The sequence below is a fragment of the Leptinotarsa decemlineata genome, unplaced genomic scaffold (genome assembly GCF_025532065.1).
Source record: "Leptinotarsa decemlineata unplaced genomic scaffold, Ldec_3_MD MMD2_P_RNA_scaffold_14, whole genome shotgun sequence".
In the NCBI taxonomy this organism is placed as follows: Eukaryota; Metazoa; Arthropoda; class Insecta; order Coleoptera; family Chrysomelidae; genus Leptinotarsa; species Leptinotarsa decemlineata.
This window is the reverse complement of record NW_027412528.1, coordinates 13008100-13029408: the sequence shown is the minus strand read 5'-3', so window position 1 is coordinate 13029408 and position 21309 is coordinate 13008100. Positions and strand designations below refer to the sequence as shown.

The window sequence follows — 21309 nt, the reverse complement described above, 5'->3', positions numbered from 1 at the left end:
TGGTGTTTCACATTACAGACAGATCCGGTATCGACAAACTTTTGGACTAACTTGGCAACGTACGAATCATTCACATTTTTCCCGGGATGACTGTTATTAAAGAGGCGAGCAGTAAGTCTAGCACAACTATTATGTTGATAATAAAGTTTAACAATTTCAACTCGTTCAGGAATGGAATAAACCATTTTTACAGTAAAGTTGAAATACTTTTAAAAGTAACCGAACTGAATCAATGAACGTTTGCCTAAATTATTTTTGTACACTTATCTGCTGTTGTTATTTGAACCAAAAAACGCACGAGAGAAATTGAGGAATGTAGTAGAGATGAAAATGCCGTTTTCTCCGCATTTCATTAACACCAAAAATATCGAGTAAATGTTCTTGCTTTTTTTATAACTATTCAAGTAAATACAACAAATTAGGTATCATTGGAAAGAGAATGTTGTGCCCTTTCAAATGATATATCACTCGACCCCACTTTCCTTTTGAAATTTTAGGGTCGTTACTCACCCTCGCTAGGTGGTTGAAGGCACAGGTAGAAAAATACATCTAAAATGTGTCCCCCTCAAAAGCAAAATTGACCTATCCGAGCATTTTTGCGTTTAGTTACAAAAAAATGAGAAAAGCAAGGTGCATACTTTTCGTTGGACCACTCGATATACAGTCAATATTTTTCACATTTCTATAAGCTTTTAGCTCCGAAAAATAAAATATAACTTCTGGAAATGTTCACGGATACTTCCAATATAATCTCCACGTATTTTGGCGATCATTTTGAGGTGACAGATCTGCACTCTTCATTTTTACTCAAGATTGCGATGAACCTTGTTTATTTTCATTATTGTCAAAAAAAATGAAAATTTTGTCATGTCATAAATTATACTCATTATCATTCATTTCATAATTTTTTATTCAGATTCTATTTTTGTGGACAAAAACGTTCAATAACAAGTTTCAATTACTGAGAATTTACCTTTGTCTTTTATTTATACTTTTATATGAAATACCCACATATTTTACCAAAATATACTTTGTACACATGAAATAATTGTTAGGAACCGGGAGTTCAATAATATTAACCCTTTGATTGGCTGTATTTGGATTTTATCCTGAAATTCACTCCTCAAACTCTATTGTTCCTTGAAGTTGAATTAGAAGTCATATTTTTCGAACTGTCCTGAAGATATTTCAACTAAATATCCGTATTGAAATCCACGGCATGAAAAAGGCAATATTTTCAAAGAAATACTTTACAAATGAAAATTATCGTTCTTTGATCTTCTTATCAAAGTTCAGCGTTAACTTGCAGGAATCGAACCATCACCAGACAGAATGCTCCAAGGACGACTTTTTGCATACGGAGACACTCATCGTTACCGTCTGGGAGTAAACCATTTGCAACTGCCTGTCAACAGCCCCTTCAAAGCCAATAATTTTTCCAGAGACGGTAAAGGAACACTCAATAACTCGGCAGGAGCTCCTAATTACCACCCCAACAGCTTCAACGGACCAAAAATTGATAGTAGGGCTAAAGCTTTGTCTCCCGTTATTCCTCTAAAGGGTGATGCGAAAAGAATTGACAGTGGCGACGACGATAACTTCACCCAAGCAAGATTATTGTATCAGAGGGTGATGAAAGAGGACGAGAGGGTCAGGATGGTTGAGAATATGGTGACATGGTTGAAACCAACAACGACAATTTTGCAAGAGAGGGCTATTGTGATGTTCTCTAATGTGGATGACGATTTGGGTAGGAGGCTGAGAGCGGGGTTGGATACTATACAACAAATTAATTTGTAAAAAAAACTTTACTTTTGTATTTTGTTTTCGAAAATTCACTTGATCATTATCACATGACTATTATATGAATTTTTGTGATCTATCCTTTGTTTTATTTTGAATATTATAGAAAAACGAATATTACTGAAGCTTTATTTCAACACCAGACCGTTATTTTAATACCTCGACACGTGTTTCGATCATCAGGTGATCATCTTCAAGAAGAAGATCAAACTAACTATACACCTAACATTATCCTTATTTACACCATAGATACCTCTGCTAGGTACCTGCGTCTTAATTGTCTTAAATTGATTTTACAATGTTGCCTTATCTACGAATCTTAAGTTAATTTAACAATGTGGCCTTAGGTAAATTAGGGAAACATTTTTTATAATAATAATAATAATAGCTTTATTGTTCAACAGTTACCCATTCACAGGACAATATAAAATTATACTCACAATACTCAACCATGAACAATGGAAAATAAAATGAACAAAAAGAAAAACTAATTCCAATTACCTACTTCAAGTACACGTGTGCAATTCTAAAAATATTATGAAGGCTAGTGGAGCATATATCACAATGGAAACAAAAACCATTGAAATTCATACACATAACATATATTGGAGACTTGAGCATAATGTTAGTTCTTGCTCTGGAGGTCTAAAAATGGATTGAGATGGTGAAACTGGCCGTGGTACATTGAAGTTAATTTGTTCCAGAATTTTAGGGCAGTCAACTCTCTCAATTACTAATTTGAATAAAAATATGAGCGACGCACATTTTCTGCGTTGCTCTAAACCAGGGGTCTGCAAACTACGGCCCATGGGCCAAATCCGGCCCGCCAGTGTCATCAATCCGGCCCACGACAGCCAATGATTTACTGTCATCAATCTGGCCCGCGACAGCCAATGATTACCTAATTGTTGTTACTATTGCTGTGATAAGTTGAAGAAGAAAACACAGAATGATAATTACTCGGTTTTATTTACTTGCAAGTTAAAACTTAACGACAGAAATGATGACAAAGAAAACTTAACTTTAGTATCTATGTTTGAGCATATTAATAACTAACAAATAATTGAAATGAATCACAGTAAAACAAAAACACTAATGAGATTCATGTAATTGTGATTTTCCACCGACAATACTTTGTAGTTGTGGATCAATTTTACTTGTACCAATTATCAAAAGAGATTTAAGATGCTCATCGGTTATTTGAGATCTGTAAACATTCTTTGTGTACTTCATCTTGAAAAACGTACCAAAAACAGCAAACAACCCACGAGCAAATTTATGCAGATTAACAAATTGTTCCTGTGGAAGACTCTTTTAAAATTCCAACAAAGATGAATTTTAATATTTGTTCTTACGCATATCACTGCACCGTGAATCAACAATTCCATTTGGACGTCTGGAGCCAGGGTTTCAATGTCAGAATCAAAAGGATTTTGAAAAAGCTTAATTTCATTCGCAATGACATCAAAATCTGAAAAACGAGTATCAAAATTTATCTTCAAATCACTCAAAGTTTCGATTGCAAAATTGACGGGAAATTCCGTCTCTGTAGTGTGGCTGAATATTTCACATGTTTCAAAATGTGTGAAACATTTTTTACGTAATTTCGATTGAAATAGTATTATTTTCTGCCTGAAGGATTTGACATTGGTGTATAAATCAGGGAGAAGCTGATTTTCTCCTTGCAATCTCAAATTCAGTTCGTTCATATGATTTGTCAAATCGACATAGAAGGCTAACTTCCACATCTATTCACTATTTTCTAAATCGGCAAAAGGGCGCTGCTTCTCATTTAAAAAAATTTCGATCTCTGCTCGAAGTTCAAAAAAGCGCTTAAGGACTTTTCCGCAACTAAGCCAGCGTACGGCAGTATGATATGGTACATCATTTTCTCAAATCTGTTGAATAAACTCGCGGAATTGTCGGTGATTCAGCCCAGTGGATCTGATGAAGTTAACAACTGATATGACAGGTTTTAGAACTTCAGACATATACAAGCATTTTCCGCACAAGGACTGTTGATGAATGATACAATGTAAGACTAATGGCTTTGAATCAACATCATTTTCTACAGCCTTTGACACAAGTGCAACCACGCCTTTATTTTTACCATACATATTTTTGCCTCAATCAGTTATTATAGATTTTAAATTTCTCCATCGAAGGTTCTTTTTATTAATGGCATTTCCAACTCCCTTAAAAATATCTGCCCCAGTTGTCGTGACGTGAATACTATCAATATCAAGAAGTTCTTCATATACTTCATAGCTTTTATCTACTCCGCGAATGAAAATCAACACCTGAGCAGTATCTGACACATCCGTTGATTCATCCAATGCCAGAGAAAACCACTCATGATGTCCATTTTTGTCAGACAGTTGAGATGATATGATTTCTGCGATGTCTTGCACCCTCCGAGCAAAGGTGTTTGCTGACAAACTGACACTTTTAAATAAATTTACCTTTTCGGGGCATATTTCTTCGGCTACTGCAATCAAGCATTCTTTTATCATTTCTCCATCGGTGAATGGTTTGCCACGTTTTCCGATTTCAAGAGCCACGCGAAAGCTGGCGCGAGTTGCAGACTCTTGTTCAGTATTCGTTTTGGTAAACAAAGATTGCTGCGATTTGAGTCCGCGTTTCAAAGCTTCAAATTTTTCCTTCCGCAAACTTCCTGTATACTTGTAGTAACTTTGAAGATGTTTCGATTCATAGTGTCGTTTAATGTTTCAGTCTTTGAGAACAGATATGGTTTCATTACAAATTAAACATAGCGCCTTATTACTGGACTCAATCACAAAATACTGAAAGTTCCATTTTTCTTGGAACGTTCTGCATTCACTGTCGATTTTTCGCTTCTTTTCCATACTAACAAATCACACATAAAAACAATAAGTCAAATCAAAATACTTTTATTGACGGGTGTTACTTTATTTCACAATAGACAGTTTCGCTTCCTTCGCCTTTCCTACGCAGACTAACTCGCAGTTGCGCCGCCAGCCTTTTTATATGCAATAATTACTGTCATCTCGAGGTGATCGGAATACACTAGCTAGAACCAGAACTTTCTCGAATCAACGCGGTAATTCCAAATATTTAATTACGCATAATGCCACCTAGCGGGTAGCTGAAAAAGATAGTACATAGTAGCACTACTCGCCACTAGATGTCGTTAGGTGTCACAATACACAATAATAATTGAAATGCAAAAAAAGCCTGAGTTTGCTTAGGTCACGCACTTTGCGACTATCCTAGTCTAGAAATATATTTAAGGGCAGAAATTGGTCCTTGGAACAAACTGAAAAAATCATTATGGCCCGAAGGCTTCAAAGTTTGGAGACCCCTGCTCTAAACTAAAAAGTTCCAAACATCCATAAATGACATCATTATTGATTTGATACCTCTCTCAGGGTAAGAACCCTCTTTTCTAAAAATTAGAACTCTTTCAATGGCTATGTTATGAATCTCATAGAATGGACTCCAGGCGATACTTGCATATTTTATCTTTTAACGTACGTAGGTGAAATACATTAGATTTATATAACCGTTATACGACACGAATTGTTTTCTACATGTCAGATAGGATTGCATTAGCTGGTAGGCGGTATTCGAAAAACCGAAACCTATTAGTTTATTGAGCAAGACACCATGATCAATTTTATCAAATGCTTTAGAGAAATCCCTGTTTATAACATCAACTTGGCCATTGTTATCTAATGCTTCCGAAATGAATTGAGTAATCATGACTACATTTGTAACAGTAGAACCCTTACTAACAAATCCATGTTGATGTTGAGATTGTTGCCGTTGAACAGAAGCAAATATGCGATTATATAAAATAATTCCAAAAATTTTAGAAAACATACATAAAATAGATATGGTGAAAAGAGAAATGAAAATTTCTATGTTTTTTACCACTTTTATTTGTAACTAACGTTACTGCAGTTTTGTCCTATATGGACATTCTCAAACTTGTACAATAAACTAACAATGATTCATTACATTCACCAATATATACCATCCCTGTAGGTACTAATAGAAATAGAGGTACTTGACTTCATTGGGTAGGGGAGAGTGGGGTCAGTTGTAACGCGGGTCAGTTGTAACACAGCTCAAAATGAATGCTTAAATAGATTCAAACATCCCGCCAACGCCACTGACCGATCCGTCAGTGGCGTCCGTCTACCTGCTACCGAGTTCACATCGTTGTTGCATCAGCCACTCATAAGTTATTTTATTTCGACAAAAATTGGATATTGAAAGTAAATTTGTGACTTAAACTTTAAAAGTGAACAAAACATTTAATCGGCGGTATTCATGAAAGATTTTCAAGGAGTTGCGGGACGTGAGTATAGAGCACAGGTATGTTGAAACAAATTGAGGTTATGTTTCAAGAAAATTATGTTATTTCGAGATTCTTACAATAATTATGTTTGGGGACAATTGTAACAAGACAAACGGGGACAGTTGTAACGTGTTACAATTGACCCCACGCAGACGGTACATTATATATATATATATATATATATATATATATATATATATATATATATATCAATCTTTAATTTTCATTTCAGAAACAATAAATTTGCCTCGATATAGAAAAAGACAAACCTCTAGGGGTCCAATAGATGACCAAATGAAAGCAGCTATGGTTATCGTAAGTGATAATGGTTTAAGTGTCAGGGAATCTGCTAGATCATTAAATATTTGCCATGTTACTCTGCATGGATATGCCAAAAAGATAAAACACGAAGGTATTGCTCCAACGATGGGTTATCATCCGCATAATAAGGTGTTAAATGAAGAAGATGAAGCTGTATTTTGCGAATATATACGCAGAAGTGCGGATTTATATTTTGGTTTAACTCCTACCAATTTGTTGTAAAGAAAAACTGCCGCAATATTCCTCTTAGATGGCATGAAACCAAAATAGGTTCCAAAGACTGGTTTACCAATTTTATGAAAAAAAAAACCCACATTATCAATAAGAGCGCCTGAAGAAACAAGCCATGCCAGGGCAATTCACTTTAACAAAGGAAATGTGGACAAATTTTTTGATAATTTGTCAAATGTTATGGACAAACACCAGTTCGAATCTCAAAACATATATAATGTTGATAAAATTGGGATAACAACTGTGGAAAGGCCAAAAAAGGTAGTTGCTATGAAAGGCTGCAAACAGGTTGGTTCTATAACATCAGGAACGTTAATTACTGTTTGTATAGCCATTGTTGCACTGGAAAATTCAATTCCACCACTTTTCATTTTCCCAAGAAAGAAGTATAAATCTTTTTTTTAAATAGCGCCCCACCAGGTTCTATTGCAGCAGCGAATGTTAGTGGTTGGATGTTTAATGAAACATTTTTATACTTCATTAAACATTTTTCCAAGTTTTCCAAACCTTCTAAAGATAATAAAGTTTTACTAGTTTTAGATAACCACGACTCTCATATTTACCTACCGACGATCGACTGTTGCAGGGAAAACGGGATAGTGTTATTATCTTTCTCCCCGCATACTTCCCATAAACTTCAGCCATTAGATAGGAGCGTTTAAGGGCCATTTAATAGTTACCTAAATACTGCTATGGATGCTTGGTTGAAAAATCATCCTGGACAAAAGATGACCATATACGATCTGCCAGGAATTGTAGCAAAATCACTGCCATTAGCCACAACACCTAACAATATTCAAAGCGGATTTAGAGTATGTGGTATATATCCATTCAACAAAAATGTTTTTGACGAATCCGAATTCGCTCCTTGTTCAGTAACTGATCGGCCTCTAAATAGTAACGTTTCAACCCAAGAAATGGAAGCAGTAGCTTCAACTTCAACAGCTGATATGGTTCTCACAAAAAACATTTCAAAATCTGAACTGTGTGATATAGAATTGGCCATTTCCCAAGCAGGTGATAATCAGATCCTTGATAAACCGAACCTTGACGGGCACGTAGAAGCGCCACTTCGAGGGATAGTCTGGCTCTTGATATGTCAGAAGTCGATGATGAACCCCTAGCTTCCACTTCAAAAGAAATTCGGGTTCTCATTACATCCAAGAATATATTGTTGGAAATTCGACCATATCCTAAAGCTAATTTTACCAAAAAAAACATTAAATGTAGAAAAAAACGCAAATCAGCTATTTTAACAGAAACACCAGAAAAACAAGCTCTAGAAGAAGAATTGGCTAAAAGAAATGAATCTAAGGCACGTAAAGTAAAGAGAAACTTTCCGGAAAAGGAAACAAAGACAAAGCAAACAAAAAGCAAATAGAAACTTCAATCGAGGACGAAGATGACGCGTTTTGTCTCTACTGTCTGAAACAGTATGACAATAACGGAGAAGTTTGGATTAAATGCATAGATTGTAAATCATGTTGTGATGAAGAGTGTGCAGACAATGTAGATGATTTGTATTTTTATTGTTTAAATTGTAAAGATTAGTTGTTAGTTTAGTTGTATTGTTATCTAAATAACACCAAGTTTAGTTACTTTTTTACATACATTTAACCCACTGTTTTCCCTGAATATATGTTTTTTTTGTATTTTTTATTGACATTTTCTTTTGCGTTACAATTGTCTCTAGTTACAACTGACCCCCTTATAGCTACAATTGTAACATTTGACACAAATACATAACAAATGTGTTAAATTCAAAAAAGTGTTTGATTTCAGTTAAATACATATTTTAACCTTAATAAAGAATGCTTATTTTATCAGTAGAGCTTCGTTTGATCAAAATATAATATTTAACTTGCGAGCAAAATCGTACGTTGTCAAAATTGTTGCAATTGACCCCACTTTACCCTACCTGAATTTACAGTTCACAATGCGGATGTGCCAATTTAAAAACCGGAGAGTAAATTAAATTGATTTGATCATTTAACAGGTTGCACCCGCAATGTTTATGCTTGTGAATTTCCAAGGATTCTAAATAACTGAGTTTTCAAACCTTCCTTGCATAATGCAGAATTTCCGTATCGTTTAGATTCGGAAACTTGTGGTTGCATGCCAAGGAATTGTTTGAAAACGTCGAATCATTTTTTTCTAGTCTGAATGACTTTTCATGTTCAGCATACCGTTTTTGGAAATTTCGTCCGCATTGTCCCACATAAACACTATTACACTCCAGACACTTAAGCTTATAAACCAGATTTTTCCAACTTGTCGACCTTATCTTTATGATGGTGGTGATGTCCTAGTACTCTTTATGAGGATAGAACCATAAAAAATTGAAAATAAGGATATTTTACTCTTAATCAAAATTTATATTTTTGGTTCTTTCCTGTACACCGTTCGTAAATTTAGAATTTTGACAACTCAAATCCAAGTTTCACACAATGCAACAATTTTTATCAGGAATAAAATTTTCTGACTCTATCTGTATCTGTAGAGTAGGGAGGGTGAGTGTAAGCCCACGCACTTAGGCCACATGTGACCCATTGTACATCCTCCCAAGGAGTTGTCCTCCTAGGTCGTCGTCCATCCTGTCCTTTCCAGGAAGGTGGACAGGTCGCTGGGAGACATCTCCTTTATATCGGCAGGTGTAGGCCAAGACTCGCCGAACACACACTCTCTTATTGACGATAACTCCGGGCACTCGCACAGGACATGCCTGACAGTCTCATCTTCCTGTTCACACATCCTGCATAGAGGTGTGTCCACTAGCCCCATATTATGTAGGTGTTTCCTTAGCTGACAGTGGCCAGTCAGAAACCCTACTGTAAGGCGTAAATTTTTCCTGGTCATCGCCAGATATTTCTTCGGCGCCAGCTTCCCAGGGTCGCCCAAGGTGATCCTGGCAAGATTACATCCTTTGATTTCATCCCATCTCTTTAAAGATTGAGCATGGGTGTAACATTTGACTAGTTCCGCAATTGTCGAAGTCATCAGGCCGTGGGTGCCACTTGGTCCTAAAATTCTTAGTCCAGCCGCTTCCTTGGCTAAAGAGTCGGCAATGCGATTACCTTTACTCCTTTCGTGCCCTTTAATCCACCTCAGGATAATGTTATTATCTACCGAGGCTTTGACTAAATCTTGGTGGCACTCTAGTGCTAGCCCTGAAGTAACACGGTGTCTGTTCAAGGCTAATAGTGCTTGTCTGCTATCAGTGCAGATTGTTATGTTTTTGCCCGAAATTCTTTTCTTGGTTATTTCTTTTGTGGCGATTGAGATACCAGCCAGTTCTGTTTGGACCACGCTGGTATTTCTTCCCATTCCCCATTTGATCCTTAGGCTTAGTGATCTGGAGTACACTCCACATCCTGAACCTTCTTTGGTTTTTGAGCCATCTGTATAAATCCGTATTGCATTTGTAGCATCTGACTCTGTGTTCTGCTTAATTTGTATTTTGTAGGGTTTATTAAACACAAACCTGGGTTCAATTGCATCACTTGTTGCCTGCAGCAGAGGTTGCGCAGTAAGCGCTTCCCGCCATAGGCCCAGCCTCAATCGACCCATTCCTACTTCTAGGTTTACACCAGCCGTGTGCAATCGTACCATGGCCATTAACGCAACCTCCTTAACGAACAGATCCAGAGGGGTCAGACCCGTGATTACTTCCATTGCCGCGGTTGGTGTTGTTCTCATGGCTCCTGTGATGTTTAAACAAGCCAGTCGCTGTATTTGATATAATTTTTGGATGGCCGTTGCTTGTAGAACTTTCGGTCCCCATGCAATGGCTCCATACGTTAACATAGGTCTTATTATTGCAGTGTAGATCCAGGCGACTACACGGGGTGAAAGACCCCATGCGCGTCCCACTGTCCTCCGACATTGCTCATAAGCCACGTATGCTCTTTTTGCTCTACTCTGTAGATGAGAGTTCCATGTTAGCTTCTTGTCGAGGATAATACCAAGGTATTTCACCTCTTCAGAGAAGTTTAGTTGGCTTTTGAAGATTTCGGGAGGTTTTAAGCCCGTTAAACTTCTTTTCCTGGTGAAAAGGACCATCTCAGTCTTCTTGGGATTGATCGACAGTGAGTGTTCCTTACACCATGTTTCTATCAATTTGAGCCCATCCTGCGCTCTATCGCACAGTGTGTTTACAAATTTGCCAGTCTGCAAGATAACTATGTCATCTGCGTATGCAATTGTGTAGAATCCATTTTTGTTAAGGTGATTAATTAGGGATTAATTAGGGACTAATGGATAATAAATAAGTTTCCCATATAGTGCAAACTTTTTAAAAATCACTGTATACCATCCTAATATGTCAAGTACTATCTTTTCAAAAAATGTTCTGCTAATTTTAACGCAAACTGACATCAGGTCCAAATATGATTCCATCATTTTTGTTGAAGGATTGTGCAGGGGCATTAGCAAAACCTTTAACAAGAATTTTTAATTCATGTCTAATATCTGTAATATTTCCAGATATTTGAAAATTATCTAATGTATATCCTGTATACAAATGTGGTGAAGAAGCATATATAGAGAATTACAGACTCATATCTATTTAATAAATTGATGGATGTAGCCGTTACTACGTGGTAGGAGATCATAATGAAAAGAGAAATGAAATTTTTTATGTTTTTTACCACTTTTATTTGTAACTAACGTTACTACACTTTCGTCCTATATGGATATTCTCAAACTTATACAATAAACTAACAATGATTCATTACATTCACCAATATATACCACCCCTGTAGGTACTAATAGAAGTAGAGGTACTTGACTTGATTAAGTATACAGGTATTAGGATGGTATACAGTGATTTTTAAAAAGTTTGCACTATATGGGAAACTTATTTATTATCCATTAGTCAGAAAATTTTATTCCTGATAAAAATTGTTGCATTGTGTGAAACTTGGATTTGAGTTGTCAAAATTCTAAATTTACGAACGGTGTACAGGAAAGAACCAAAAATATAATTTTCAATTTTTTATGGTTCTATCCTCATAAAGAGTACTAGCACCTTAGGCGCTTCCCTCATATTACTATAATAATATTTCGATGCAAAAGTTTGTCCAATTTATTATTCCATCTAGTCTATCGATGTTTGTTGAATGTTTTTAATTTTAACAAATTTTTTGGTGCAAAATTGATATTTTACTCTGTATGTATGTCCATAATAACTATCAGTATGATTTAATGACGAAAAATAATTGACTGAATTAATTAATGCTAAACAATTGAGTAATACAAATCTGTATGTAGTATTAGTAATCTTTATGAGTCTAAAACCAATAAAAAAATGTTTTTATGTTTTGTTACGTAGGTGGATGTGACTCCAAATCTAAATATTGTTTTCAAATTCAAACAACTTTTCTGAATAAACTGTTTTAATAATTCTGAAAATAAGGGTAGTTTACACTTATCAAAATTTCTATTTTTTGTTCTCCCCTGTTAACCGTTCAAAAATTTAGATTTTTGAGAACTCAAATCTAAGTTTCCCGCAATGGACCAATTTTTATCAGGATTAAAATTTTCTGACAAATGGATAATAAAAAAGTTTCCCATATGGTGCAAACTTTTTGAAACTCACTGTATGAGTATTCAATTTCATGAATTCATTGGTAATGTAATCTTATTGTTTTCATCAAAAATAAATGAAATGATAATCTTGAATACCCTCAATAAGGTGGTTATTTTCAAAACAGTCATTTACCTTACTTTGATATCGGCCTGTTTACTTGTGTTTTTGTGGTGAAATTCTGCCATAAAAAATGTTTCCTGTCGATAGCATGTATCTTTTCTATATAACGCTGAAATCCAGAAAACCTGGTAAGTATTCAGTTTTTGTGTGATCTGAAATGTCAACCAAGAGTGTTCGAGACGCTACATCCAATCAACTTCTAGAATATTCTAGAAAGCAAGGGGTAAGAAATGCCGAAATAACACCTTGTGAATAAGTATTGACTATAACTAATGACTTCTAAACAACAAGAGAAATTCAAGAAACTTGATTTTTTGTACACTACCAAACATGAAGCAAAGCTGAATCTTTTTCACTCGTATATTACCACTCATTCCTCCGAATAACCAACCTCAAAATAACTTGAACTGAAGAAAAAGTCGAGTAATATCTTATCTTAAAATTCAATTCAGTCCCTGGTTTTTTCTCATTTTATCGATTCCACTCAAGTAATGTTCATTGAGGACATGCATAATTGTTAACAGCCAAAACAACCCCTATTATACAGCGTGACTCACGGTCGATGGTAGGTTAGACGTATCTGGAAAACGCAAAGCATGATTTTTCTGAAAATTTCACCTCTCACATTTCCTTACCTGTTCAGCATTCAGCATTGCGGCTTTGCCACTTCCATCAAAAAGTCCTAGCAACTTTATTTTTTTAAATAGAACACCCGGTATATTAATTCATTTTTGGAATCACTCTGGTATTTTAATACTTTTTTGTTAATGATGTCCTATACCTATCTCTATCTGTTTTCGAGATAAAAAGTCAATTGTGCTGAATATGGTCCAAAAAATAGCCTTAATTGAAATCAAGTACATCAGTATTCTCAATTCATGAAAGGTTGATATTTTGACGATAGTTTGGTCAAACTCGAAATATTCAAATAATACCAAGAAATCGACTCCATATCATACAGGACGTGCTAAAATTACTATTATTTCCTAGTGCATAAAAGTAGTCAAAAGTTCATTTTTTCAAATAAAACCCCCTGTATATTACTCGGTACATTCAAATTTGTTGAAAAATGCTACAAGATGATATATCATGTCCCTATACGTAAATCGTCAAGTTTTATCAATAAAGTCGCTTCTTCTAGAAAAATTATTTTTTTTTAGAATTTGGATTTAGGTAGCAGTGGAATTATCAAGCTTATATCAGTTCGGTTACTTTTATAAGTAATTTACAATAAGTTATCGACGGTGTTTCGAATCATCTTCCAAAATGAATGCAAATATCGATTATTCAAACAAACTTGTTATGAAATTATTTACACACATACACATGAACAAAGTGATCAAATCATTGTCAGAACGTGTAAAAAATTCAACCAAATGTATCCTGAATTAAAACCAATGAACGAGAGGAAGTTTGTAAGGTTACAAAATAATTTCCTTAACTATGGCTCAAAGGTTCCAGGGAACAACTGTACCAAAAATCAATCATTTCTAGGGAAAAATTAGGCTAAAACATGTGAAAGTACAGACAATAACAGAATAGGATGATTCAAAATAACAAAATTGTAAAAAAAATATCACATTTTCACAATAAATGCTGAAAATGTTGTCCATTACATTCTAAACACTTTAAAATGTTGTTTATACGCGACTTGTGGTTGCTTTTTCAATTTCCTGGGGATCCAGATCTTCAATACTCCGCACTATTCGCCGTCGCAATTCTTCTTTGGTAGGCACTGGAGTACTGCATACCCTTTCTTTTAAAACACCCCTTAAAAAAAGTCAAGTGACGTGAGATCCGGTGATCGCGGTGGCCAATCCCACGGCCCTAAACGCCTAAACCAACGATCGTCGAAAAGTTTGTCAAGTTTCCTGGAAACTTCCTGGGTGGAATGAGCTGGCGCTCCGTCCAGTTGAAACCACGAATTCCTATATTCCTCTGGAGGCAAATTTTTAAGAAAATCGGTTACAGTCGTCCTTAATATTTGGAGATATCTCTCTGCATTCAGTGTGTCTTCATAAATAAAAAAGCTAATTTTATTGTTCTTCAGAATACAGAAAACATTCAGGTCAAATTTTTCTTGAAAACCCATTTCTTTTGTAACATGAGGTTTATGATAAGCCCAAAAATGTTTATTCCTTCTATTGAAAATACCATCCCTCGTAAATTTTGATTCGTCGCTCCAAATTATTTTTGACAAAAATTCACGATTTTCCTGTGTATGAATCAAAAGGGATTCACAAAAATGCATTCTACGTTCAAAGTCTTCTGCTTTTAGAGCTTGAACTTTGGTAAATTTATACGGATGCATTCCGTGATTTTTCAAAATTCGTTGTACTGAAGCATGTGATACACCTAAATCTTTTTCTGCACTGCGAATGGAAGCTTCTGGATATGCATAAAAATATGCCAAAACGTTAACAGTATTGTCCTCATTTGAAGTAACAGGTTTTGGTAATGTTGAAGGCGCTTTTAACATGGAACCATAGTTAAGGAAATTATTTTGTAATCTTACAAACTTCCTCTCGTTCATTGGTGTTAATTCAGGATACATTTGGTTGAATTTTCTACAAGTTCTGGCAATGATTTGATTGTCACACTGTCCGTGTATAATAAATCATTTCATAAGATCTTCGTTTGAATAATCAATATTTGCATTCATTTTTGGCGATTTTTTGAAACACCGTCAATAACCATTTATCAATTACTTATAAAAGTCACCAAACTGTCATAAGCTTGATATTTCCACGGCTACCTAGAAATCAAATTCTTTAAAAATTATTTTTTGTGCAACTGTTATTGAAAATCTTTTTGATAGAAACACTTCAATCAAAACACCTACCAAAAAATCATTTAGAAAAGTTCACACATGCAGTTCGTGCTATTGGTAATATTAAATCCCTATGAGGTTACTGACGATGACGAAGTAGTATTCAGTCCAACTGTAGAAAGTCCTTCATGACTAACCAATAATCCTCCTTAAAATAACGTGAGTTGGCGTATGTAGTTGTAACATATGCCTTGTAATCAAATCCCATGGACCCTATAATTTTTTATTATATTCAGTAACGTTATACAAAAAAATTTGTATAATACATTTGTTAAAAGTGATTTTATTTTGCTCGTGAGTTTGCTCGTTTTGCAATAATCCCCACTCACGAAATAAAATGCCACTTTCAACACTTGTAGGTAAAACTTGAATAACTATTTTTCCACAAAAACGGTTTTATTAAGAAAACTTGACAATTTAGGTATAGGGACATGTATATCATCTTGAAGCATTTTTCACCATCTTTCAATTTATCGAGTGATATACAGAGGGTTTCATTTGAAAAAATGAACTTTCGGCTACTTTTATGCACAATGAAAATAATAGTAATTTTAGCACGCCCTGTATGATATGGAGTCGATTTCTTGGTGGTATTTGAATATTTCGAGTTTGTCCAAACTATCATCAAAATATCAACTTTTCATGAATTGAGAGTAATGATGTACTTAATTTTAATTAAGGCTATGCTTTGGACCATATTTAGCACAATTTATTTTTTATCTCGAAAACAGATAGAGATAGGTATGGGACATTATCAACAAAAAAGTATTAAAATACTAGAGCAATTCCAAAAATGTATTAATATACGGGGTGTTCCAAAAAAAAATAATTACTAGGACTTTTTGATAGAAGTGGCAACGCCTCAATGTTGAAAATATTTTAGATCGATAGAACAGGTAAGGAAATGTGAGAGGTGAAATTTTCAGAAAAATCATGCTTTGTGTTTTCCAGAAACGTCTAATCTACCATCGACCGTGAGTCACGCTGTATAAGTTTCACTTCTACTCTACGAATTTTAAAATTATTTGTCATTGTGCTAATAATAGTTAACGGCTGAAAATAAAATGAAAATTATCAACGGATCAGAAAAATGTGTGTCAGTGAAAAAACCGCCTTTCGCCCTCCTAGAGGGCCTAGAAGATGACAGTACTACCAACTGTCGAAAGCGCTCGCAGATAATCAATAGAAGATAAAAAGCTTCAAATCCATCCTTTTGGTAGAATTTAATATTGAAATATATATATATATATATATATATATATATATATAGATATATATATATATATATATATATATATATATATATATATATATATATATATATTTGTTCATTGCATATTGGTGAGCCCGGTATATGAACGGGGCGTTGGTCCACCCAGCACTTCCCGAATATATTTAGGTATATACTTTTCGGAATACTCTTCAGTGGTATGATTTTATTAATAGGCCCATCAGAGGGGTAGATTTTTTCTGAAAATAAAAATTTTACATATCCTTTAAACCTTTGTCAGCCCCATGCTGTTGGTCAGCCCATAGTTATACAAATCGCTATATGAAGAGCATCTTGGTCGCGTTCCTGGTCGAAGGGCTGACCAGGAACGCGATCCATTTCAGTGTATCATTGGATTTCATCGTGAGGGTATCAAGTGTTTTTAAAATCCTGGCAAATCCAGTTTTTCAGAGGTAAACTATGTGTTAGTTTACCGGAAAAAATATATTAGGAAAAGAAAAAGATGCCGTTACTTTTGACTATTTATGTTTCATATAGTTTCTGTATTATGTATGATTGATTACTTGTTTATTTTGTGGTAATTCATGATCACTTTAATGAAATGAATAAAAACACTTTTGTCTAAGTACCACTAGTTGATTTTATGTATACGACCAGTTTCGGGTTTGACCCCGCATTATTGAGTATTTTTTCAATACTTCAAATCAAAAATCTTTATTTCCGTAGACCTAGGGACGGCATGGAAAAAGTCACATAACTCAGTACAATTACAATGAGGTCACAATCATAAAACAACATAATTATATGATATATTACATAACATTCAGACCATAAAAGGGGTACAAAAATTAAAATTTAAAATTCCAAATCAGACTGAAAAAATTTATCAAGCAAATAAAATACCTTTTCACATAATACTTTCCGAACTTTTTGTTTAGAGAGCTTTACACTAGTTATTTTTTATTGGATATTGGGAGCTTGTTGTACAGTTTTTTTGACATGATATGAGGTCCATTAGTCACCTTGGCTAACTTATGACTAGGAATTGAAATGTTATAGTTTTTTCTCAGGATGAAGCCCGAAAGAAGACATGTATCATCTCTGTTCTAAAACTTGGAGCAATTTGATTTAACGTAGATTACGCAATTAAAAATATACATGCAAGTAACAGTTAATATATTCAACTTTGCAAATAGTGGTTTACAGGAATCGAGTTTTTTTTTAAAACAAATTGTTCTAATATTTTTTTTCTGGAAAATTAATAAAACACTGATTCTATTGCAGTTGCCAAAACAAATAATACAGTAATTGAGGGCAGAGTAAATATATGCATAATAGTAACTTTTGAGAATTTCAATAGACACAAAATTACGCAGATTCCATATAACGAAACAATGTGTCGCTAATTTCTTCAGTATGAAATCAACATGATGATTCCAATTGAGTTGGGAATCAATAAAAACTCCTAAAAATTTTTTATAGTTTACCTGTTCAATATTTTTAATATCAGACCTAACCAATACACTACAATCAGTTTCCTGAATTGTAAAGAAAATGGTGTTGGTTTTAAGATTATTTAGAATCAAGCCATTCTTAGAACAATAATTTTGCATGTTGAATACAGCATCATTTGCTCTTACCTACTGACAATGTTACACATTCCGAACCACTGACAGTAAAAGATGTGTCATCAGCGAATTGTATAGAGCACTGTGGATGAATAATTTTTGAAAGGTCATTAACAAATAAAATAAATAGTGTAGGCCCCAAAACACTACCTTGGGGCACACCTGTAACAACGTTTCGAAATTCAGAGGAAAATGACCCAGTCTGAAGCCTAACTTCAACAACCTGTGTACGACCAGTTGAATAGGTTTCAATCCATTTCAGACTTGGACCACGAACGCCCATGCCAAACAGTTCATCAAGAAGAAGACCATGATGACTGATATCAAACGCTCGTGTCAAGTCGAAAAGAACACTAGGTGATTTTTCATCGTTGTCGAAGTTTGATAATACATGATTATGTAGAGAAAGGATGGCATCCTGGGTTGACAAGCCCATTTGAAACCCATATTGGTTGTCAGATACGATATTGTATTTATTTAAAAAGGACACAAGTTTTGATATGATTCTTCAAATATTTCCGAAAATGGAGATAGTAAAGCAATACCTCTGTAGTTCGACATTACATGCTTATCGCTTTTTTTATAGACTGGGACGACCATTGCTTGCTTAAGTCGGGAAGGAAAAATACCTTCAGAGAAAGATAAATTGATTAGATAAATCAGAGGTTCCATTATTTTCAAAGCAGCCTTCATTAAAACATTGCCTGGCAATTCATCAACCCCACTGGAATTTTTCGAACATGCGAATTTAATTATTTCCACGAGTTCAGTTTCATCTATTGGATAGAGGAAAAGACTCTCAGTTTTTACACAACGATTTTCAATGCCACCAGGTGCAGTATTTTTTACTAATGACTCCACTGAATCGACACAATAACTACTAAATGCTGGAGATATACCGGGACCATCGTCAACAAGTACACCATCGCCAATGTCTTAGATGAATCGTTTATAATAGTATTTTTCCTGATGATATACCAGGCAGCTTCAGATTATGTTGAGCCTTGAGGAATTGATTATTAAAGTATTGACTTTTTGAGAGCACAATTTTTTGTCTATGATTTTTTAAGAGTTGCTTATATTGACCCAATAAATGTACATTGGTTTGGCTCTTGTTCAAATTATAAATATCTCTGAGTAATATACCTTCTTCAACGATATCCTTAGTAATCCATGGTTTGTGTCTACTTGAATTTTGATTTTGTTTAATTTTTTGAAACTGTTTAGGAAAGGATATATTAAAAGCTTGAAGAAAAACATCTTGAAAATGGGAAAATTTAGTATCGAAGTCAAATTCAGTGAAGTATAGAAAATTGCACTTTTCATCCGATAATAAATTTATGAAATGGAGGATATTATGATCATCAAAATTTCTCTTCAAAAAATAATGGTATATATCAGCGGCGACGAAATTTATAGGTAAGGTAATACTTGGTAATGGGGTCAAACCCGAAAACGGTCATATAAATAAAATCAAATATAGGTAATTAGACAAAAGTGTTTTTATTCATTTCATTAAAGTTTCAGTATTCCTACGAAATCTGCAATTGTTTGACACGTGTTAACTATTTTGGCGCGAAACTCTTTGAGAACCGTTACGATCTTTGCAATGGTCCTAATGCTATTTTGTTAATTGGCTTGCCAATATTTTGGTATACTTAGAGAATAATTAGAGAATATATAGGTATATGACGATTACAAATAAATATCATAGAATCTACTTAATTTTAAGTAATTCACTGTTTTCCAATTCCTAACTCAAATGAAATATTATTTTCCTGTGTTTTCATTTTTAGTTCGAATGGATGTTCCAAATTGGGTATATCGATTTGATGTGAATGTGTGTAGAAAGTAGCAAGTATTAGAATGAATATGATACTTCACGGAAGCTCATCAATTTTTTTTTATCAAATAGACGTTACAGTTTGTTCAGGACTGTTGTATTAAATATTCATTATGCCTGTATTTCTTCAAGCATTACGATATCCATTTATTACTAGTGAATAATGAAATCATTACAGAAAAGCAAGTAGGCAAGTTCGTTGAATATGTCAATTTCATCCACCCGTCAATAAAATTTACCACTGAGAGGAAGGTAAATAATTCATTAAATTACCTTGACTCAACCATTACAAAAAATAACAATGAACATGAATTTGTAATTTTCCACAAACCATCTTACACGGACATTATCATACATAATTCCTCTACGCACTCTTACCAGCATATAGTTGCTGCATTCAATAATATTCTTCATAGACTATTGAATAATTTCCAGAGAGAGCTGAGTTTGATCAAACAAATCAAACAAAAACTACAAAAGCAAGCCATGGACCATATCTACCCAAATTCAAGATGCGATAACGTCAGTTATGAGACATTGTCATTTTTGGCTGAACCAACCAATAATATTTTTTTGAAGAAAGACTGCGTAAACTTAGCTCACAGAAATAGTAATAGTCCGAATAATAGTGTAAGTGCATTTATTAAAAACAATAAAGACAAAACTTCTGAATCGGATAGATCAGGAGTATATCAGCTGAGTTGTGGCTCTTGCCCAAAACTGTATAATGGCCAAACAGGGAGATTATTTTCCAAAGAATTAAAAGCTTAGATGTAATTTTGTGAATAGAAAGACCAATTTCACATTTGCAAACCACCTTTTAGCAGAAGTACATGAGTTCAGTCATGAATATGACATGTTATATTTAGAAGAGAAGAGTTTGAAATTCAATCTTCTAAAATGTCAAGCAATCAATAGATTCAAGAATTCGGGTAACTAACTAAATGATCAATTAGAATTGAATAACCGGTACTGAATATTTTTCAAATGTGGGGACTGGGACATAAGCTCAGGTCATTTAATCCATTACAAACTCAAGTACTTGAAATGTAGGTACTTTAAATTTTAAAATTAGGTATACCAAGCATTAAATTTGTAAAATATAGTAGATAAAGATACGCCCGAAGAAGCCATTGTATGGCGAAACACGTGTCGCGTTTTATAAAACTGTTTAGTGGAACATTTTTGGCTGTGAGTTTTAGAAAGTATTTTGAAGTGTTTCGTGTGAGAAACTTTGCCAAAAATCCGACAGATATAATTCAACGCGACAAAAGTTGTTTTCTGTTAGGAACTTAACAATAGAAATAATTGTTGTATACGTTTTTGTGAGAGATTGTATCAATTAATCTAAAAAGTCGTTCACCTATACT

At 34.3% G+C, this 21309-nt stretch overlaps 3 protein-coding genes across 3 annotated transcripts in view; 2 read left to right on the top strand and 1 right to left on the bottom strand.

Moving 5' to 3' along the window:
- LOC111516683 (catalase-like) overlaps positions 1-1920 on the top strand; it is a 44090-nt gene extending 42170 nt beyond the window's left edge. The window contains exon 6 of the mRNA XM_074179485.1: positions 1310-1920. Coding sequence (XP_074035586.1) covers positions 1310-1800 — 491 coding nt within the window. The 3' untranslated portion in view covers positions 1801-1920. The remainder of the gene's footprint in view (positions 1-1309) is intronic.
- The window catches only part of LOC111511853 (xaa-Pro aminopeptidase ApepP), a 296974-nt gene that overhangs the window by 197868 nt on the left and 77797 nt on the right, over positions 1-21309 (bottom strand). The window lies entirely within an intron of this gene.
- LOC111516285 (catalase) overlaps positions 12522-21309 on the top strand; it is a 34818-nt gene continuing 26030 nt past the window's right edge. The window contains exon 1 of the mRNA XM_074179482.1: positions 12522-12630. Coding sequence (XP_074035583.1) covers positions 12565-12630 — 66 coding nt within the window. The 5' untranslated portion in view covers positions 12522-12564. The remainder of the gene's footprint in view (positions 12631-21309) is intronic.